The 22810-nt window shown below is 45.0% G+C and overlaps 1 protein-coding gene and 1 long non-coding RNA gene across 9 annotated transcripts in view; one reads left to right on the forward strand and one right to left on the reverse strand.

Moving 5' to 3' along the window:
* Positions 1–22810, forward strand: part of DIXDC1 (DIX domain containing 1) — an 89343-nt gene that overhangs the window by 43726 nt on the left and 22807 nt on the right. For 6 of the 8 annotated variants that reach the window (XR_013833337.1, XM_079954698.1, XM_079954700.1 and 3 more), the window contains 5 exons: positions 2307–2436; positions 4707–4832; positions 8002–8260; positions 9054–9161; positions 21470–21582. Coding sequence is in view for 7 of the 8 variants with exons in the window: in XM_079954698.1 (XP_079810824.1) it covers positions 2307–2436; positions 4707–4832; positions 8002–8260; positions 9054–9161; positions 21470–21582 (736 nt within the window). In the remaining variant the exon portion in view is untranslated. Of the gene's footprint in view, positions 1–2306; positions 2437–4706; positions 4833–8001; positions 8261–9053; positions 9162–17919; positions 18352–21469; positions 21583–22810 lie in introns of those variants that run through there. The other 2 variants (XM_079954702.1, XM_079954703.1) reach the window with 1 other exon arrangement.
* Positions 16247–18207, reverse strand: LOC307203800. The gene is made up of 2 exons (XR_013833364.1): positions 18084–18207; positions 16247–17924 (listed from the first exon to the last, which is right to left on the reverse strand). It is a non-coding gene; the product is annotated as an uncharacterized lncRNA (long non-coding RNA).

Here is a 22810-nt window from a genome sequence, read left to right on the forward strand (position 1 = left end):
CTTGCCAAATTAAATTGTTTTAAAAACCTAATTCCCCGTTCTACTCACGGGTTGTTGTTTGAAATCCAATTGTCCACAAGAAAAAGTCAGCGCTCTCCGGCAACGGCTGTGCGGCTTCACTCTGTAAAAATAGCGGTCGATTCAAAACACCGCGCCGCACACCCCACGTCATTTCAAAGCCCCCAAAAAGGGGTTTCCCTGTGGGTAGGGGGGTACTCCTGGTGTCAGCCGAATCCCACGTTCCCAGGCTTTCTCCGCCTGGGATTTTTAAGGGGTCTCCGCCTTCGCCGCGGCGGCAAGACCCGAATTTCACGGAGCGGGTTCCTCTTAGTCAGAGGAATTCCGCCATTGCCGATGGCGCTAACCCGGAAGTCTCCTTTCCATCTATATTTCTTACTTTGGCTGTCATACAGTGGTACCTCGGGTTAAGAACTTAATTCGTTCCGGAGGTCCGTTCTTAACCTGAAACTGTTCTTAACCTGAAGCACCACTTTAGCTAATGGGGCCTCCTTTTGCCGCTGCGCTGCCGCTGCACTATTTCTGTTCTCATCCTGAAGCAAAGTTCTTAACCCGAGATACTATTTCTGGGCTAGCAGAGTCTGTAACCCGAAGCGTATGTAACCTGAAGCATATGTAACCCAAGATACCACTGTACTTGCTAGTTTGACATACCGTAATTTTCGCTCCATAACACGCAGTTTTTTCCTCCTAGAAAGTAAGGGGAAATGTCTGTGCGTGTTATGGAGTGAATGCCTACGGATGGCAGGGGAATCTGCTGCAGTTGTGAGCAGTCCGTGGCTCGCTTTGAAACAGCAAAGCGGGTGTAAGCGGCTCCTGTCAGCGAGCCTAGCCGGGGAGGAGGGAGAGAAGCAGAGCGGGGTTGGCTGCTTTTAAACAACCCCGGGCTCTCTGTCCCTGCCTGCAGTTTTTTTCTGTCTGATTTTGGATTAGCCACTGTAGGGGCTGTGTGTGTATGTGCTTGAGCTATCGTTCTCCTCCTCCTGCTTCCTGTTCACTCTCCCAGCACCCCTGCGCTCTCCTGCGACTTTAGGATTGATACTGTGTGTGGGGGGGGGATTGTTCTCCTTCTCTTGCTTCCCGTTCACTCCCCCAGCGACCCTGCGACTTCCAGCGCCCCTGCGACTTTAGGATTGATACTCTGTGTGTCTGTCTGTCTGTGTGTGTGAGGCATCGTTCTCCTTCTCTTGCTTCCTGTTCACTCCCCCAGCGCCCCTGCGACTTCCAGCACCCCTGCGACTTTACGGCGACTTTAGCATGGATCCACATGGATCCTCAGGATTTTTGCATTGGGCTACCCCAAACTCATTGTCAGATCACATGTCTGTGGCCACAGCATGAACCACAAAAATCATATATCCACTGTTTCGTTTAGAATATTTTTTTCTTGTTTTCCTCCTCTAAAAACTACGTGCGTGTTATGGTCTGGTGCGTGTTATAGAGCGAAAAATACGGTAATCTATTAGTTTAAGCAGCCATTGGTCCTTTGTTGGGATAGCCTTCCCTTTCCACATTTTTGCGTACGCTATTCTTGCGGCTGCTGTTGCGTATAGAAATAAGTTTTCTATACGAAACTTATACTATTACTATTGCTAACAGGAACACTGCTGGGTTTTTGGGGAAAGTGCACTTAAGCATCTTTTTTAATTCATCATATATCATTTCCCAGATTTTTTTTTGTTAATTTGCGTTGCCACCACATGTGAATTAAAGATCTCTCTGTATCTGAACATTTCCAACATAAATTTGATCCTCTTTTATACTCTCCAAAATGTATAAAAGAGGTGGCATCAATATTTATTCCATTATGGTGTCTGTCTACAGGGTTGTGTTGTTTTTTTTGTAGAGTATGACCTGAGGCAACAATGGAACTATGTGTACACCATGAGAAACAGTGTTCTGTGGTTTTACCTGCAATTCAGATAAAAGTCTCCGTCCATGGTGTTTGAAAGTGAAGTCTTAGCTCAGTCTGGGATCCAGTGTTCACAAGAGTTACAGTGTGTGTGTGTGTTGAACCTCCTCTGTGCATAAGTTTTTTCAGGTGACTTCAGCGGAAGGGGTACCTCCTTGGTCTCCTCTTCATTTCTTGTGAACTGCTGAACACTTGAGTGTAAAGTCAGTGGGTGAGCCCTTGCATGTGCAGTTCATTGTGTATGTCAGGATGGACATGGTGTTTTGGATTGCTGCCTTGTTGCTTTCCCCCCCTCATGCAAGGATGCAGTTGTGCAAAGGTTCTCAAGCAACTGTTAAGATGGTAATGGTGTGGTGTTCTGATTCCTCTTTTCCAGCAACAGCTGCAAGCATATGTGGCCTGGGTGAATTCACAGCTGAAGAAGAAGCCTGCAGTTAAGCCAGTACAGGACCTGAGGCATGATCTCCGAGATGGCGTTGTCCTGGCTTCTCTCATTGAGATCGTAGGTCAGTAACATGGCGGGCAGAAGACACTCATTGTAACCATGTCCGGGTTCTTTTCAACTGGACCCTCCGCCATAACTTGAATGAAGCTACTCTAGAGTGATGCACAATGGCTGAAGTGTGCTGTGAAGGAAGACTGTGTTCATGCCTTCTGTCTCCAAAATAAAATAACATAAAATAATAAATCAATGATAGCACTTCACCAGAAATTTGTCTAATATTGCTCCAGTTTGTCTGCTTGCACTTCCATTGCACTGTCCCTTGAGAGGAGCTCCCCAGTACCTGTTATGCCTGGACTGCTAAGGATAAATCTTTAAACTGCTGGTGGGAATGGCGGAGCAAAACAAGAGGGGTGAATAGGTAGGGCTTCTTTAGTTTCACATAGGCTCAAGATGTTTGCAACCAGGTCTCCACGATCCCCCATCAGAAGAGAACAGCCTGTGAATCCCAGAAGCAAACGTTCCATACTTCCATATGTGTCCCAATAGATGTCAGAATGCTTTTCATGACTGACAACCTGAGCCAAGAACCGTTTTAGGGAAGCGATGAAAGGGTTTCCTTTACTCCTAGATCTATTATTCTTATTATTTAAAAGCAGCAGTGCCTGCATTTAGGAAGAGCCATTCATACTTCTAGGACTGTAGAAACTTAAATAAAATTTGATCCCTTTTCTTGTCATTTACAAAGCAGAGTAGGAGTTGCATATATTGATGAGACAGAATGGGATTTCATTGGCAGGGGGTGGTAAATGGGTCCACTCAAAATGGCGCAGCAATGAGCTATATGCATCTGCTTATGGTGGAGTAGAAAAACAGCAGGAATTTTTTTAAAGGCTGCCTTTCTAACCTGCTGTAAAGATTGTTTGGAACTTTTTTGGCTGTTCCAAATCATGGTACAAACAAAGCTTTCAATACAAATCCTTAGTCAGCGTCCAGGCGGCTGAGAGAAGTCAATGATGGAAAGGGAGAGGTTTTGCACAAGTCAGCCACAAAGCAGACTCGCCGCAGTCCCTGCTGGAAATAAGTTTCCCAAACAGCTCTATGGCTTTGATAAATTTAGGTAAAGCACCAGCCACAAGCAATGGTTGTATACACCAGCAGAAGCATTTAAAGATGTTTATAGGAGAATAAAGGCAGCATTAGTAGCAACACAAAAGTTTAAGTTTGCTGCCATCCTATTACTTACCCTGGCACTCAGTGCGGCTTGCTTCTAAGTAAACATGGGTAGGAGTTACTGATTGATTCCATTTGTATATCACCTTTCTGCCAAGATGGCTTGAAATGTAGTATACTTTTTTAAAAGATGAGGAACGGGGCCCTCAGTCTCAGGATGGCAGGAATTCCCTACCTTGCATTGCTTTTAATCTGCCTCTCATTGGGGTGTTCATGTCTTAAGTAGCCCCTCAGAAGGTAGGGGAAGCTCTTAGGCTGTTGATGGTCCCATCAGCTCCCAGTTCTAGGTCTCTTTTCTACCTCTCTTTGGGTCACACAGGATTGTATGTTCTAAGCAGTACAGTGGTACCTCTGGTTACGAACTTAATTCGTTCTGGAGGTGCGTTCTTAACTTGAAACCATTCTTAATCTGAGGTACCACTTTAGCTAATGGGGCTTCCTGCTGCTGCTGCTGCCCCACCAGCGCACAATTTCTGTTCTCATCCTGAGGTAAAGTTCTTAACCTGAGGTACTACTTCTGTGTTAGCAGAGTCTGTAACCCGAAGTGTTTGTAACCCAAGGTACCACTGTACTGGAGTGGAACGAAAATAATATCTCTTTTTGCCTTGAAGGCCATGTTTGACCAATGCCTTATTCATGGTAGGTATCCTTGCCAAACAATGAGAGTATGTCTAAACTGTGATTTTATTTTTTCACAGGGCTTCCTTGGGTACTAATTTCTTTGCTGAGATACCACTATTTATTTATAAGGAGGAAATAGTAGGGTTTGCCATAACGATTGTTGGGATAATGCCACTCTTTTCAAAGGCCACATGGTGGAGTCTGCCAGCAGGAGGACATGACTGAATCCAGCTGATACAGCAGATAATGAAAGATCCCTCTTTGCTAGCTGCATTTAAGGGCATGAGCTCTGTCTATTTATTCTAGTGTTCCAGTGCCCTAAGAGGATGGTGAAATCACAGCTTGTACTCCCCTCTGCCTCCGAGGAGAAGCAGCTGCTGAGGCTAACAACTATTCCCTTCCACCTGTAACAGCTCCAGTAGGCAGTTACTGTCACACGAGCTCATTCTTCTTGATAATTAGGTTGTGTCTCTTCCACAGCTGGAGAGAAACTGAATGGAGTGCAGGTCAGCCCCGCCAGCACTCAAGAAATGAGGGAAAATGTGGAGAAAGTCTTGCAATTCGTGGCATCCAAAAAGATTCGTATGCACCAGACATCAGCTAAAGGTGAGGGCTCCTTGGTTTGATGTATACAGATCAATGACATAGCATTGCACGTCAGTAGAAACAAGCATTCACCTTCCTCTTTGCTTTTTGCAAGCCGTGTTTGCCAGCATTTCCATTGCTGAGTACAACAAAACATTCAGTGGAAAAGAAATATAAAAGGCAAAGCCTGATGCTGTTCCATCTTCCTCTGGCATCAACATGAGTCACAAACATCACATGAATCGGGAGAAATGTTCTCCCAGTCTTGTGAGCTTCAGAGTGCTCTCGTTGGAAATACTGCTTACCTTGAGGCACTGGGTGTGGGTGACAAGGGCCACAGTGGCTTCTGTTGTTTCCAGGAGGAGAAGAGCACAGCCCTGCAGGCTGCAGATGTCAGCTGGGAACCCTTTGTACATACGGGGGGAAACAGTGGACTCTCTGTGACAACGGCAGCATTCTTGAGAAGCCGTGAGATGTTACCCAAGAGTTTGTACCAGCTTTTATGTAAGCTGCATCAGGCCTCAGATTTTTATGGCACCCTGCGAAACCATCTGTTTGTTGTTGTTTTTTTACCAAGTTTGGGTTTCCTACAATTTTAGGTGGAATCCTGGGAAACAATAAATAGGGTTTTCTTGGTAAAAACTCCTTGTGCTTAACCTAGCTCAGCTACTTTTTCAGGAAATTGGGCGCACCATCATACTGCAATGAAGACCAGATGATAGCAGGATAGAGGTAGGGCTGGGGCTTGGGATATTTCCGCCCCTGAAATAATATAGAACAAGTTACTCAGCTGCCTGGATAGAAGTGATACCGTTGTATTCTGGCAATTTTGTCATGAGCACAGTCACAACCACCGGCAGGAATGGGTTTGTGAAGAGTGCTGGCTGCACTTAGGAGGAAGACTGCACAGCTGGAGGTACGACATCCAAAATGCAGACTGATTTGTTAATATTCCCAGGAGGTTCACCTGTTAACGTTAATGCTGGTTCTTGAAAAGCAGCAGCTTTGCTAATCCGCACAGACAGTGTCAGTTAGATTTTTTCAGGGATTCTGCAATTTGTTTCCCTTGGGTTTATCTAAACATTCAGTGAACACTTACCCCCAGCCACATTCTTATAGAGGATTGTAGTGTGTGTGTGTGTGGATGACGAAAGTGGTTTATAAATCAATAAAACTTAATAATAAATCCCCAAATGGTGTGAGCACGGGACCTGAAGTTTTCTCACAAGAGTTTCAGTTAGGTGGTGCCTGTGACACTTATATAATAATAATAAATAATAACAACAATTTTAAAACAATTGTAGAAGCAGCATAAAATACAGTATAAAAACATGCCTTAGCAATGTGCATTTCCCCCACATTCAGATATCTGTGCTTTAAAAGTACGATGCTTCGTAACTTAGAAAATCATTTCCTAGCTTTGTATGTGGTATGTACTGTTTTCTGAAGACAATAAAGCGTTAATAAGAAAAAAAGAATAGAAAAACCAGTGCAACAAAAGCAAGCCCTAGCTTGAAGGAAGAAATCTAGATTGCCTGCAACAAGTTAGTTGCAACTGCCCATTTCAATGCTTTGCTTAAAATCTATGTAGGGACGTGTGATAACCTGTGGGTTAGATTTTGCTGCTTCTTTTTGAGTTAGAAGTAGACTCCCCTCCCCTCCCAGTTTTATATGTGAACAGGGCAGACACCTGCTTAAAATAAAATGTGATAGCTCTGAATGTATAGTTTGGCCTTAATTGGGCTTGCTTACTGGAAAGTGTCCCCATAATTATGATGAGATAGTTTCCCATCCAGCAAACCTGGAAGTGTGCCATGCAGTTAAAGGCCTGATCTGTAGGTGGCAGTAATTGATTTTCTTTTGAGTCACTTATTCAGCTACATTCTCAAAAGTTCTAATGGGTGTAGCTACCAAAAGTGGCAGCTGCAAGCTGGATTCCCTTAAACCTTCTCTGCTTCAGCTGGGTCTTCCAGACATTATTATGCATTTTTATTTATTCATTATTTTATCAAATTTAAATACCGCCCGCCCTTCATCTGAGGTTCATAGGGCAGTTTACAGTATAAAAACACATACTTAGCATAATAACAAATGAACACCCCCCCCCCCCAGTTTAAAAGGCCATAGGTTGTTTAATTAGCCAGAGGCCTGGGAGAAGAGGAATGTTTTTGCCTGGCACCTAATGATATGCAATGAAGGTGTCAGGCAAGCCTTACTGGGGAGGGTATTCCAAAAGTGGGGAGCCATTGCAGAAAAAGCTTGTTCTCATGTTGCTGCACTCTGGACACTTTTGTTCAAAACTCCCATTGTTCTAGGTGCATTTTGCAACAGGGAATTAGTTTCTGAGCTCTGGGCTCAGTACTGCGCCTAAGATTTCAGATTAAAACTGCAGAGTGGAAGGAAAGGAGGACCTTTTTCTGCCTCCCCACTTCCAGCTACTCTCTGAAGACTGGAGAAGAGACCCTCTTAAGAATATTAGGGGGGTGGGCAGGGGAAGGACTAGACCATGTGAAAAATGAACATAATGTTTCAGCTGCGGTTCATTCATTGTCAACTTTGTGTTCTTGTTATAAAAAAAGCATGCCTGGACATAATAATAATAATTAATAATAATTTATTATTTATACCTCGCCCATCTGGCTGAGTTTCCCCAGACACTCTGGGCGGCTCCCAATTGAGTGTTAAAAACAATACAGCATTAAATATTAAAAACTTCCCCAAATAATAATAATTCCGTGCACCCACAACCTAGGTTTAAGGTGTCATTTAGCTCCTAGCTTTCACAACTCAATTTCTAAACACTGCACAGAGTCCGGGTCGGTTCATATGGGGAGAGGCGGTCCTTGAGGCATTGCGATACGCCTCCATTCCACATTATTGTCTGCTGTTCTTGGGAGCAAGAAATGCATATCATAACAGCATCAGGGCCCTGTATAAGTTGAACTACACCTGCCATTGGATAAGGAAGTAAGGCCATAGACTTGAAGACTCATAGTGCAGCCACCTTTCTGAAGCTAAGCAGGTTAGATATGGTTGGAGCCTGGGAATCCCATATACACTGCCTTGATTTTCATGGTGCAAGAAAGTTGGGATATAAATATACTAACATGGTTGCAACAATTGGCCAGACTGAGTCATGCTGGGTTTCAGGCAAATAACCACATTGTTTCGGTTTGGTTGTATTTTATAGACATTGTTGATGGGAACCTGAAATGCATCATGAGGTTAATCCTTGCCTTAGCTGCTCATTTTAAACCTGGCTCAAGTAAACCTGCCAATCAGACTCCATCAAGCATGATGGGAAAGAACTCGGCAGGAACAGGACTGTCATCAGCCAATCACAGGCCTCAATCAGCTGCTGCTGTTGCCCAGGGTGCAGTGGCTGCCCTGGCAGATGTTCGCCAGGATGTTTTGCGCTTGGGGCGTGATGTTCTCCGGCACAGGCAAAGGTAACTCATTTCACTTGTTCAGTTTCATTTTGATAATGTGAGCTATTTGGAACTCCAACAAACACCCTTGGATTAGTTTTGCCCATATTCAAGTTTCTGCCTCTTTGACATATCTAGAATTGATCAAAAAGGGGTTTTCCCTAGAGTGGATTGACTCATCATCTTGTTTTTGTTTGGGTGGGGAAAGCTTTTCTTTTCTTTTTTGCCTTTTTCTGTAGCATGTGACTTGGCTCCCTTTCTTGAGATACCTGGGGGTATATGCTTTGCTGACACCTTTCTGCAATGCAGCTGCCATTTTCTAGTAGCATGCTGGTGTGGATTGTTCAGGTACACTTGTGACGGCAAAATGTTACATCAGGAGCCAATGAAAGGAGCGATTGGAATTGTAGGCTGATGAGAAGAAATTAACAAAAGCCTTAAAGACTTGTATTTCCACAGGCCGGTGGGATTGCAGACCTGGCCTCTTCCATTCATACCATTAACCTATCTACTTCTCCCTTTGGATCCACAGTTGCCACTTTGCCATTTTTCTGCAACATTTGTTTAGTTTGCTTTGTCTTGTGTAGCTGATGGTACAACAGTTTTTTTTTTTTAAAAAAAAAATTGCACATCTTTAAACCAATTATATGCAAGGAGTGATGATGTGCTTTTAAAAAATCTGGATAAGGAGGCAGTGCCAACCAAATCCTATGAATATGCCTCATTAGCCTAAATTGAAGCCAAGGGGGGTTGTTGTTGTTGTTGTTATTTTACCCTGTTTGTCCTTGCTCATGGTGCGGTCTTTAATCTTCAGAGACAGCAGCCTGGATGAAGAGATTGAGCATCCATACTGGAGTGTCCGAGCATTGGTACAGCAATACGAGGGGCAGCAAAGTGTGCCTTCAGAGTCCCACTCCTCCAGGTACTAAATTTGCTCCTTGAAACTCCTACCTCCATGCTTTTCCAAATCTACTCTTTGTAGAAGCTGGTCCTGTAATGGTTTTTAGAAAACAAGTAAGCCTATTTTCCATGTACATGATGAGCTGCATGGAATCCTTAGTCTGATGCAGAATTTAGCTTCTTTAGAATCTCAAGTTTTGTTTCATCTAGACTTCATGAATATGTATATATTGGAGAGCAGACACTGCTTGTTGAAGGCCCTAAAGCAAAAGCATGCCCAACACAAACCGTTTGAGTAGTTATGTTGTGGTGCTTTCATGCACAGTCTAGCTCTTTGCCTTCTCCCGTAGCTTTTAGCCCTGTGCCGCACAGATTCCCCAAGTATATTGCTTCTTGCCCTTTACCTCCTCAATTTGTGCTAGAAATATTTCATACTATACACACACACACAGCAACAGCAGCAGACTGTTTAAATTGCACTATCTTTTATACTGTTTCTCTGGATTTAGAATCGGGAGATTCTGTTCTCATGTTCATTAGAATTTAGCAATTCTCCCAGAATTTTAACATAAGACTACCAAATGCCGTCCCCACCTCCCAAATGTGTTTCCTTAATTGCCCCCAAAATTTCTCCCAAGTGCTTTGTCTGTGATGGCCATTGCTCTTCAGTCACTGTTGATACCCTCACAATTGTACAATCAGAAAGTGAACCCTCTGAACTCGGAGCGTTGTGTGTTAATCAGTTTGCCTGCATCTGCCAATTTGCGTCCTATTTTCTGCTCACTGGGCTTTTTTCTGCTTGCCTCCGGATTTCTATTACATGCATTTTCTCTTTGGGTGCAAAATTTTGCAGGGCACAGTAAAATGTCGGTGCTTACAAGCGGCTTTCTTCTCTCTGTGGGAGACACAAGAAAAGGAAGGAACCTTTGACGGCATGGTGGAGAAAGCCTGATACCCTGTATCAGGGACCTTTTGTGGGCCAGTTGGGCAGAGTGAAGCTGATTTAAGTCGTGGAGACAGTTGCAAAGAGACAGACAGCAAGAAATCTCACTTTCTTTGACTGAAAGGAACTGTTGCTTACAGCTGTTTTTTCTACCATGATGCCTCATCTATTGCTTGGCATCACCCCAGGCTTTTCATTCTCTTGTTTCTCCATCCTCAAACCCCATGGACCCCTCTGGATTTTCACATTTGGAGCAGTTCAGCACGTAGTTAGTTTGTGGAAAACCTCTTCCTCCCACAACTCCCCTGTGGTGGAAAAGTAAGAGCTCTCCACAGTCCACATAGCGGGTGCTCTCCCTTGGAACTGAAACTCAGGCAAAGTACTTGCACCAAACTATAAAAATCCATGCTATCATGGCTGTTGGAGAACCTCACAAGCTCATTGAGGTCTGAGCCTTGGCAGTAGTTGAGACGGAGGCCCCTGGGGAAGGACCTTGCAGGAAGTGGAGCTTGACTGTAATTATGGCTTATTTTTACTCAGACCCAACCAAGAAGTCTAAAACAAGTGCCATGTGTGCCTCTGCAGCTTAGGCAGCAGAATCCATTCCTTGTTTCTCTGCCAGGCCTATAGGGCTACAGCTGTGAACACAATAATGCAAATCGGGGGGGTCATCTGCACATCAGGGCAGCATGATGTGACCCACACAGTGTATTTTGTTGCTTCTGCTGTTACACATAGATGTGGTTGCACCTTTGCATTCCTCACCCTAAAAGCAGTATCCTCAAAAGGGTGTCCCATGCCATGGTATTTCTACTGCAAAGGTAGAATTTGTATCCAATCTGTTCTTCTTTTGCTGGAGCTTCTATTGCAGACAGACTCTGTGTAGACCCCGCACCAGATTAAATAATTAATTGATGAATTATTTAGCATAGTCTTGGAACATTAAAACTGGATACACAAATAAATCATACAGCTAGTTACAGCATTCCAATTGCTAAAAACAGATATGCATTCTTCAACAAGAAACCAACAAAATTTTCTCCTGATCTGCTTTTTTTTTTTTGCAACCCTCTCATTAATATGGGAAGAAACGTACAAGACAGCTGTGCACCACAGAAACTTATAGGTCATAATGGCCACCGGAGAATAGAAAGCGAAGACATACACTAGCCTGTTAATGATTCCACAGAAAGGTAACAAGCACACTTTTTTTTTTACTACCTAAGGAGCTAGGTCACATGCACACCATATATTTAAAACACATGGCTTCCTCCAAATGATCCTGAGAACTAGCTTACTCCTCGCAGAGCTACGGTTCTCAAGGTTCTTTGTGGGGGCAGGGAGCCATGTGTTTTAAATGTGTTTCCATGCTGGCCGTGGAGGAGAAGGTGCCCTCTTTTCTACAGCAAGTAACGGAAATGCAGTATCTTACTCTGGTAAGAGGCTTGTAAAAAATAAAAATAAAAATGCCTTCATGTGGGCTGGCGGAGGAGGGATGGAGCTTCCCTTTCTCTGCAGCTAGTGAGGAGACCAAGTGGACAGGTGGAAGAGAGGTGGAAAGATCTGTTCCTCCTTCGCCACTTACTCCCTCTTGCATGGAATTCCTCATTACCTCCTGCAGCTGCCAAGCAAGTTGTTAAATACAAGAGTGAAAGCACATAGTTCTCCTGGGCTTTCTGCCACTCACGTTCTATTTGGGAAAGGGAGACAAGGGAGATGGAATAACAGGCATTCTTCATTTTTGCATGTCAGTTCATTTACATGCATTCAGATTTAAAACACCCACTGATTTGGATTGCGGTGGTGTGCTTAAAATAATAATAATCCTAGGAGGTGTGCAGTTATGCGCAGTGAAAATAGTATGGATTATTTCGACCCCATCTCTGTGGACCTCCCATGCATACAGATATTTCAAAAGGTCTGTTGGAGTCAGGGATTCTCAACTTTTGTCAGAACTCTTATCAATTCAAGAAATGCATGACTTGCGCCTCCCCTATTTTATTTTATTTTTAAAAGGAGCCTATGTTGATTGGTAGACAGAGGTCCTTCTTGTGACAATCCCTGGACCCAAGCATATTGGAGGGAAAGAATAAGATGTCTTATATAGGATGCTCCAAGGCAGCCAACTGTAACTCAGAACAGAGAAGGAGCTAACATAGCACCTAACCAGGCCCACAGGTGTACAGCTGCTCTTCCTATAGAACAGGTCTTTCTGTCCCCCTAACCTAAGGCAGTATCGTTCTACCACCGGCCCATGCACGTCAGCTTGTGAGAAGGTAAGGAATGGAGGCAGAATGCCTCTTGGCCTAGGAAGATATAGGCAGGAAAAACTGCTTGTCTTTCCCTAGCAACTGTGCCAGTCCCTGGGTTTCTGATATATGGGGCAAAGAGAGACAGTGCCACCAAAAATACCCTTTGAAAGAGAAGTAAATGGAATCCCTGGTCATGTGATCTCATTAAAAACTGCATGGCACATTTCACAAGAGTTAGAGTGATTGGCCCACAGAGCCTGGCCCGATTCCAGGGTGGGTAATTACAATTTGCCTCCTGCAGTTCCCTCTGCTGTTCTAATTGGCAACATTTCCCCCCTCTCTTTCCCTGACCTAAAGTCTGCCATAACTCTGGTAATCAGGAGCTGAGGATTCTGGAAGCAAGCAATATGCTGACTCCATTATTTGGGAATGTTACTTGGAATTCCACCCCAGCTCCCCAGCTCTTTTGGCGTATAATATGTTCATGCTTCACACAGAATGTGGGGCCTGACCCACGGCAGAAATTGCCTCGTCCCTTATATCCTGTTGTATTCTAGAGCATGGGTAGGCAAACTAAGGCCCAGGGACCAGATCCAGCCCAATCGCCTTCTCAATCCGGCCCGCGGACTGTCCGGGAATCAGTGTGTTTTTACATGAGTAGAATGTGCCCTTTTATTTAAAATGCATCTCTGGGTTATTTGTGGGGCATAGGAATTCATTCATTCCCCCCCAAAAAAAATATAGTCCGGCTCCCCACAAGGTCTGAGGGACAGTGGACCGGCCCCTCTGCTGAAAAAGTTTGCTGACCCCTGTTCTAGAGCATCTCCTTTATCGTGTCATCTGTGCACGAGGACAGGAGGAGAGGTGTTCCACAAGAACTGTCCTGTTTGTCCTACTAGCGTCCTTTAGCCCTATCTTTTTCAGCCAGCCAGATTCCCCTGGATGGCTCACATGCAAGGCTTGATGCTGATGGCCTTCCCTGCTTGTTAGTTTGTTCCCAGCTTCAGGTATTCAGAGATATACTGTTGCTGTACATCATGTTGTTGGACTTCAGATCCCATCATGCCTGAACTATTCACAGTGCTAGTTGAGGTTGATGGGAGTCCAACAACATCAGGAGGACCACAGGTTACTCACCAACTGCTGTACACGGAGGTTTTGTTTAATAATCATAGTTAATCATGGCGAGCTAAGCACTGCATTATTGTGGCTGCCCCAGAGTTCAGGAACTTCCTTCCTATTGACTTTCACCAAAGTCCATGTCTGAGTGTTGGTTGGGAGCCTAGTAGTAGTAGTAGTAGTAGTAGTAGTAGATTCACCAGAAGATTCCAGGGCAGATTACGACAATTTAAATTTCAGTCTTAAAAACAATTTTAAAAAATAGCAGTCACATGAATAGGGCAGATCCTGAAAACACACATCTTGGGTGTCAAAGGCCAGGTAATAGGGGCATATCGTGGCTGTGGATGAATAGAAACTGGGTGCTTTTTACCCTGTCCATTTCACACCTTAAATTGGATCTATAGGCAAACTCAGTATGTAACTGGGAACCCAAATTCAGACTGGGTTTTCTGTTGAGACATGGTGTTAAAGCTGTGTGAACTTCCCAAAGACTTTTTTTAAGCCTTGTTGACTCCCCCCTGCAGGTGCTGTATCCCCAGCATAGCTGCAAGAGAAAAGAAGACCCCCAAAGATTTGACAGGTTTGATCCAGTGTGCAAATTTCCCAGAGTTCTCCTAATCCTGTAGGGCTGAGAAGCAGGCAGAAGGACAGACAACCTGCTAGGAAATTGATCGGAGATTATGTCAAGCTAGAACTAAAATGCTTTTTAATTAAACCCAGGACTGTGCTGTGATGTGTAATTAGATTTCAATCATAATGTCTTGAGAATGGGGGATATTCTCCATCCGTTAAATGTGGATTTGTGTGCCGGCTTTGTAACTGTGTACAGACAAAGGGCAGAAGCTGCATTGTGAAACTCAGCAGCGGGACCCAAGGGGGAGGTTGAAAAGGAGGGAGATGTTTCAGAGTTGTGTCCATTATTGCAGGGAAGAACAGTAGTTTCTGTGTGCTGTAGGGTTTTGTGGGGGGAGAAGCAGATATGGAAATGCTGTTTATAGCCCCACACCAAGGTCCCAGATTGAGACATCAAATCCAGGCTACCCTGCAGAGTGGTTCTCCATCTCTCCCATACCTTGTGTGCGTCTCCATCCCAGCAGTGCCAGATACACAACTTGTTCCATGTGAAAGGAGGTGGGCTGTTGAGCCTGTCATGGGTAAAGGCATCTGGTGCTGGTTTACCAAATCCAGAGCTGTCACAGACATGGAAAATGCCTGTTTAAACTGCAGCATAACTGCCAAGCTGGTAAGGGGAGATAATGGCTGCAGGCTAGGCACAGCCACTCAGAGGGAGAATTCAAGTTAAGTCAGCATCAAGGCAATTTATGATGCTTCCAAAGATGATGTAGGTGATTGGTGCTGGCTTTAAATCTAGGTCATAGACTCAGTTGCTGCAGATTAGTTACACCTTAACATGCTTCTTTAACCACCCTGTTGTATTCTCTGTGAAGGTGGCAAAAGGGTGGATATTTCTCTCCTGACCTTTCAAATGTGCCTAGGTGAAGTTGGGCTTCTAATCTATGTTAGTGGGTCGTAATTTTTCAGGATTATCATGGGACATAAAGGACACACCGCCCCTGACAGGGGAGGGATCTTTCATAAAGTCCTCAGCATCTCTAGTTTAAAAGGAGCTCTGGGTAGCTGATCTGGAAAAAGTTTCTGAAACTTCGAAGAGCTAATAGGACATCAGAAGAGCCCTGGTGGGTTAGAGCAAGGGCCCACCTGGTCCAGCATCCTGGTTCCCATAGTGGCCAATCCGATGCCGCTGGGAAGCCCTCAAACCAGATATAAGAATACCAGCTCTCTTGTTCTCATGAGCCCCAGCAACTAGTATTCAGAAGCATGATACTGTGGGTAGAATTTAGGTATTGTGAATCCTGGTTTATACAATTATAATGAACCATAGCGCATGAGAACATAAGGAGAGCCTGCTGAATCTGGCTAGTTTCCCATTTAGTTCAGTATCCTATGGTCAACCAGATGTCTATGGAAGCCTGCAGACAGGACCTGAGCACAACAGTACTGTGGCTTCCAGCAACTGGTATTCAGAGCATTCTGCCTTCTGCTGTGGAGGTAGAACATGGCCGTCATGATTAGTAGCCACTGAGAGCCTTATTCTCCATCAATCCTCTTTTAAAGCCATCCAAGCTGGCAGCCATCACTGCCTCTTCTAGGAGTGAATCTTCCAACATTCAGCTTTCATAGGATGCCCCCAACTTACAGTATTATGAGCACAGGAGAAAAACTTCTCTCTGCATGCTTTTTCCACACCATGCAGAACTTTATAGATCTCGATCATGTCCCCTCCTTGCCATTTTTTCTAATCTAAAACCCCCCAAACATTGTGACCCTTCCTTGTAATGGAGTTGTTTTTGCCCCAGGATCATATGGGTTGCATTTCTTCTGAACCCTTTCTGGCTCTGCTGTATGCTTTTCGGGAGTAGTGACCACAGCTGTCCACAGTATTCAGAGTGTGCTTGCGCCATAGATTTGTATAACACTGCTATGATATTTGCAGTTTTATTTCCAGTCCTTTTCCTAATGTTCCTTAGCATTGAATTGCCTTTTTCACAGCTGCCACACACTGGGCCAGCATCTTCTTTGAGCTATCCACTACGACCCCAAGATTTTTTCCTTGTCAGTCACCACTCACCACTGATTCATGTCCCATTACTTTATATGGAAGTTAGTATTTTTTGTCACTTTACACTGGCTTACATTTGCCATTTAGATGCCCATTTGCTCAATTTAGAGATACATTTTTGGAGCCCCTGGCATTCATTCCCCGCCCCCCTTCAGAACCAGTGTAGGTGGACCAGTGGTCTGACTTGGTGTACAGTTTTTGCCTTGAGTGGGGGGTAACATTTTCATGAATGCCAAGCAGCTCTCTATGTCTGTTTGGAGAATGGCAAATTCTCCTGCTTTAAAGTTTGCCCTCAGAGTAGAAGAATGCACTCTTTCACCTGTCTTCTTCCTGTGCACCCCTCTGTTGAATTAAATGCAGTCCTTCTGCAAAAATGCACATGCAAAATAATTCGTGCATATGCACAAGCACTAGGAGAGGAGTATGAAGGGGTTTTGATGTAACTCCTGCATCTGCTCTGAGGTGTGTTCTTGTGCACAGGGCACTGGATTTTTCTCCAGCACCCCTGCTTTGAGGGCTCAGGATGGTTGACAATGTGCTTTTACTGAGGCAGACTTCATTGGGGTCTCTGCATGACCATTATATTGATATGTATATCAATTAGAGCATTGTGGCTGTAACCATCTCTCTACCATCCTCACCAAAAGTTTGAATACAAGTGGCTCTTACTACGGTATTTTGGGTGCATAGAGTTACCTTGATGTAGCTGGCCTCTTTTGGATAGAGTATGAAGTGCATTTTCATTGCCATCCTTCTTTTCTGTGAGATCTTTGTATATAGCAATGGTAGCTGTTGCCAATAGTAACTGAGGAACAGAGTGTGACTGCCAGACCCAAGTTGTTTTCTTTCTCCCTGGCTCTGTGTTTTGCTTTTCCCAGCTGTGGAACATGAACAGGGCATCTTGGTTTCGTCACTGGCCCCTCTGATGGTTGTGAAATACTTAGTGGTAACTCCGTGGCAGGGTGTGGGTGTCTGTCTACAATTCCATTGCTGTTTTGATCCCAAATATCACCCTGCTGTACTTATACTTGGTGCATGTTGCAGTTTTTAATAAAAAGAGAGGCTCGACAATAGAGCTGCCTTGTGCATCCTGGTTGCCAAATGGATATTTCAAGGCTCTTTCCCCACCCTCAAAGAAATAGATCAACATCAGGGAGGCAGTTTGTCAAATCTGCCCGGAACAGACATGCCACCATTTTATTAGTGTCTGAAATCTATTGGTTAAAAAAAAATAAAATGTATAGATGGACAATCTATGCTTCCTATGCCCATCCTCCTGACTGTGACATAGCCAGAGATAATTTCCTTTGGATCCTCATCAACACACAGACACAGACACACACTTAGTGCCACAGTTTCTGGGAGGGAAAGCAGAGTACTGTTATGGAAAGGCAGCAGACATGCTTCAGACAGGAATTGCCCAAATCATGCTGTTTTTTTTCCCAGGCCATGAAGCACGTCTTCCTTCCCTCCCTCTTCCACTCCCAGCCCCTCCCCTCCCCTCGACCATCCCTCTTCTCCACCCTGTGCTTAGACATCTTAGAAAATAGGTTTCTGCCTCGCACAGCCCTGGTGACAGCAGGAGAGAGACGGAGCTGCAGAGAGCGAAGGAAGAAGCAACGCACTCATAGACACTCGCCTGCGCACACAGACATAACAGGCACAGAGGACTGAGGGACAGATACCTACTGTGCTACAGAGATAGGATCCGAGGCTGGAGAAGTGGTTTCTGTGGCTTGGCTTGGGGTCTCTCTGGCGGCTGTTGGAGAGCTGGACTGATTAGAATGGGATGAAAAGCAGGACTTGCCATTCAGACCGAGATCCTTGCTGTTGAAAAGATTTTGGGCATACGTCAGACCAAAATGCAACAGTGCAAAACAAACAACAACCCAACAGGCGACCGAGCCAAGCCGAAAACCGCGGCTGCCGAGCGTCCAGCTTCCTCCTCCCTGAGCCATGCTCGTAGGCTGCAGATTTATCACCGACCTGTTTCTGCCAAAGAACCGGAGCTGCTCTTTTAATTTCCCCCCTTCTTCCTGCTGTGAATTTCTTGGCTCGTGTGAGGGAGTCCGCCTGGCAAACATTTCTCTGCTAGTTTGACAGGAGCCGACATCCTTGGCGCAGAAATTCTGAGCACGTGAAGGAACGAGGCATGCCCGTGGCTGGGACTTGTGGAAGACCAAGGCTCCCTAGGAGATTGGCTCTGTGAGGCCAGAGGTCAAGGGGGGAGCATGGGAGGGAAGCAGGTCAAATGGTGAGCCAGTGGCATTTAAAAGAGGGGGGCAGGTTGGTTGTGGAAACGGTCAGGGGATGTGGGCTTGGTTGCTAAGACTGTTCAGTGGTCCCTTGTTAGACGCTTATGTGGGCAACCTTTTTTTAGGTAAGGGACCAGGCAGTCCTGGAAGGAATGATGCATATAAATAATTTTCCTGCACCATAAATCCTGCAGAAATAGATTCAATTCCCCAGACCTAATTTCTATGTGTTGCTAATGTTGAATGTTGAATTGGAATTTTAAAAAAATCTGAAAACTGACAGCTTAAAATGCACAATTCTCCTGGGAATTGATAGCAAAACTCTGAGTTTCCTTAACCCCCACCCCACCCACCCCAACACTTAACTAGTAGGATGCATGATGGAGATGACCTGTGACTCGTGTTTTGGGTTTCAGGTGCACACTTTGACTTGGTAACTTTATTTATTTTGGAGGTAGCCTGATGGCAGTCCCTGGTAAATCATGGGCCAAAGAACTGTAAAACAGAGCTGTTATCTTGCATGTGAAACTGCCATTAAACTGAGCTACATCTATAAGGTGTTTATTAAAATCCTTCTGTAGTTGCATTTTAAAGCATGGTTGAGCATTTTCTTGTGCGTGCTTCCCCAAAAGGAGGGTGTAATGTGTGATACCCTTATGAATGGAGTGGGCATTTCTGTGGATGCCCAGCTGCCCTCATCCCAGTGAGCAATGTCTGCTTAGTACCACCATCTCCCATATGCATTTTCCCTTCATCTTGCTTTGCCTACACTGGGCTGTCCTGCTGGGTTGCAACCTTCTTAACTGGCCCTGCTTCCATGCCTTTGTGTTATACAGACATTTAACTGGTGACGCTAATACAGTACTGGCATGGTGATAAAGTGATGAGGAAAATGGCTTCATTTCTGCAGGTCTTAACGAAGGCAAAATAGCGATGTCTGCAAAAAGAAGAGGAGAAGTTGGCAGTCCTACTGCCTGTGTGACTTCTGTCACTAGAGTGTCATTGCCACGTTGATCCCACAGAATGAGAGCTATAGAGAACTTTCAGATATCTTAAAGAATCGGACAACAGTCCATCTCCCTCCAGCATTCTGTTTCCAACAGTAGTCCTCAAATGCTGAGGGTCCCTGTCTAGTTTCTTTTCTTCTGTGGTATACTGCTCCTATGCATGGAGGGTCCCTAAAGGTGCTTCCATGGTCAGGGAGAATCTATGCGTGTGTCAGTTGTGCTCTTCCAGCTGATCCCTAAGGACTGGATTGACAGCTGTGCTGAGTGAAGCCCCTTAGTCCACATTGGTACAGTGTAGCCCAAGTCACTGATTCCTTGGGGGTTGATATACAAAACACACAACTTTTACGTTTTGTGTTCCTGTCTGCCTGCAGCTCTGGGGTTGGGTTAGTAGTATGGCAACCTGTGTCTTAAGATCTTGAATGCAGCCAAGCTGCAGTAGATTTAGTGGAGGGACTTTGATTTTTGAACTACATTACTCAGGAGCTTGGAGAAGCCTTGCTCTTGCCCTGTGAGTTAAAAACGAACATGCTAAGAACATGTGAGGGTTTATAAGATGCTTTGATATTATTACTCTGCTGTGTATGCCTCCTAAGTGTGCCTTTCTAGGTGTGGGATCCAACTCAAAAGTACTGGGAAGATCTGGAAAACAGGCTGGGTGGGGAGGCGTCATCTATTTTTGTTTTTAATCCATTCTGTTTTCTTCACTCTTTCCCCCACTTTTTCTTTTGTATGCTCTACCTTTTGTTTCCTGTCTCTGGGAAAATGATACATTAACTCTGGCTCACACTTGCAAGGAGAAATTCTTTAGGGACATGTTAAATGGGTCAGTGGGTTTCAGATGCCTTTCTCTGTTGTCTGGGCGATGGATGTGAGAAGAATTTGGGGTGGGGGCACAGGGAAGAAAGTTTGAGTGGTTGGAGCAGGATAAGCAGCTGGGAGGACTGAGGTTAAAAAAAAGAAGAAAAAAGCTGAGTCCAGGCATTTAAAGCCAGATCATAAGTTGGTATCTTTATCCTCATGGGAGTTCACAATTTGCTAAAAATAATCTATTTGACTTTAGGCTTTAGTTGCACAAGGCCCTTAGAAGCAAGGACCAAATGAGAGACTGGATCCTGTGGGTAGCCTTTGTTTGCAGCTTCCAACTCCTAAGGGCAGAAGTTGCCCCAAGAAGTGTTTGTAAGCCAGGGATGGGGAGCCTGTTGTCCTCCGGGTGTTATTGGACTTGCAACTCCCAGCAGCCAGCAGGGCCAGTGGTCAGGGCTGATGGGAATTGTACTTAACATATGGAGGACTGCAACAGCACCCCCCCTTGTAAGCAGAATCCCCGATGTGTATGTGTAGAATAAACCCCTTGACTTCTGGGGGTATGTGGTAGCCCTTCTGAACTCTTCTTGTGTATGCTGGAAAAAGGAACTCTCCCAGTATCACTTTGTTCAGCTGTCAGAATCCAGATCAGGGCGAGGAATGGGCTTGGCAGCAGAAGTGTGGTCTCCTAATCAGGCAAGAGTGAGATAACAATATCAGATAGCATATTTGGGTGCCATTTAGGGGGGCAAAATGGGAGAGAGCTAGAGATCGGACTCATGGAGTGCATTCCCTTGGGGAGTTCTTCTGTACTCTTGCACACATCCAGTTCATTTCCGTGGGGCTTGCACAGGATAACTTACCGATGGATTATGCCCCATTTTTAATTACTGAAAGTCTGTCCAATGAGTTGTTTTTTACCAGCCCCAGTTCACAGGTACAATGTCCCCCTCTGATTAACTTGTCAACCAGGGGTGGCTTGTGAGGTGGGTGGAGGCAGTGACATCCTCCCGGCAGCAGTGCTGCACTTAGTAGGACATGGATGGGGTGGGGCAAGGAATACATGGGTGGGGTAGGTCTGCTTCTTCTTCAGAGCTCTATCAACCTTACCTTCTTGCCCTATTCCTGTCTTGATGTATTTGTTGTAATCCAATCCCCCTCTTACACTCCATCGCTGCTCTTAACATGTGGGCAGTATTTGCTGTAATCAAACTTTGCATGCTAACTTTATTTCACATAGAAAGTCGATGGAATGATAAGAGTTTGAAATGAAAATAATGCTTGCCTTCCTCTCCCCTTATAGCCTCGCATCGCCCAGCCCTGTGAACAGTGCAAGGAGCGAGTCCAGTATAACACACTCAGAGGAGAAGGCTGGATTTGACACTGTTCGTGAAGAGGAAGCAGATACCAGAACAGGTAGGGGAACAAACAACTGACCAGGTAAATTGAGAGGTACATGTCCACTACTTGGGCTGCCACAGCCTTCCTCTGAGATTTTACTCTGGTTCTGCATCATGGTTAGGGCTGCAGTGGTTAATTTATAATTTGGCTAGATTAAGCGATTTTAACACTTTTAATGTACTGGGAAGGTAACTCTGATTAATTAAAACTGCAGATAGCAAGCACAATAGGGGCAGAAGGAAAGCTCACTGTCTCAGACCAAGGACTTGTCTAGTCCAGCACTCTGTTCTCACAGTGGCCAACATAACATAATGTCTGTTATGCGGAGCCCACAAGCAGAACCTAAGTGCAATAGCACTCTCCCAACCTGTGGATCCCAGCTATTGGTATTCAGAGGCATACTGCCTCCGAGACAGACACGTTGTTGTTGTTTAGTCGTTTAGTCGTGTCCGACTCTTCGTGACCCCATGGACCAGAGAACGCCAGGCACTCCTGTCCTCCACTGCCCCCCGCAGCTTGGTCAGACTCATGCTGGTAACCTCGAAAGCACTATCCAACCATCTCGTCCTCTGTCGCCCCCTTCTCCTTGTGCCCTCCATCTTTCCCAACATCAGGGTCTTCTCCAGGGAGTCTTCTCTTCTCATGAGGTGGCCAAAGTACTGGAGCCTCAGCTTCAGGATCTGTCCTTCCAGTGAGCACTCAGGGCTGATTTCCTTCAGAATGGAGAGGTTTGATCTTCTTGCAGTCCATGGGACTCTCAAGAGTCTCCTCCAGCACCATAATTCAAAAGCATCAATTCTTCGGCGATCAGCCTTCTTTATGGTCCAGCTCTCACTTCCATACATCACTACTGGGAAAACCATAGCTTTAACTATACGGACCTTTGTTGGCAAGGTGATGTCTCTACTTCTCAAGATGCTGTCTAGGCCTGTCATTGCCCTTCTCCCAAGAAGCAGGCGTCTTTTAATTTTGTGGCTGCTGTCACCATCTGCAGTGATCATGGAGCCCAAGAAAGTAAAATCTCTCACTGCCTCCATTTCTTCCCCTCCTATTTGCCAGGAGGTGATGGGACCAGTAGCCATGATCTTCGTTTTTTTGATGTTGAGCTTCAGACCATATTTTGCACTCTCCTCTTTCACCCTCAATAAAAGGTTCTTTAATTCCTCCTCACTTTCTGCCATCAAGGTTGTGTCATCTGCATATCTGAGGTTGTTGATATTTCTTCCGGCAATCTTAATTCCGG

Source organism: Podarcis cretensis, assembly GCF_951804945.1.
Source record: "Podarcis cretensis genome assembly, chromosome: 15".
NCBI classification, from domain to species: domain Eukaryota; kingdom Metazoa; phylum Chordata; class Lepidosauria; order Squamata; family Lacertidae; genus Podarcis; species Podarcis cretensis.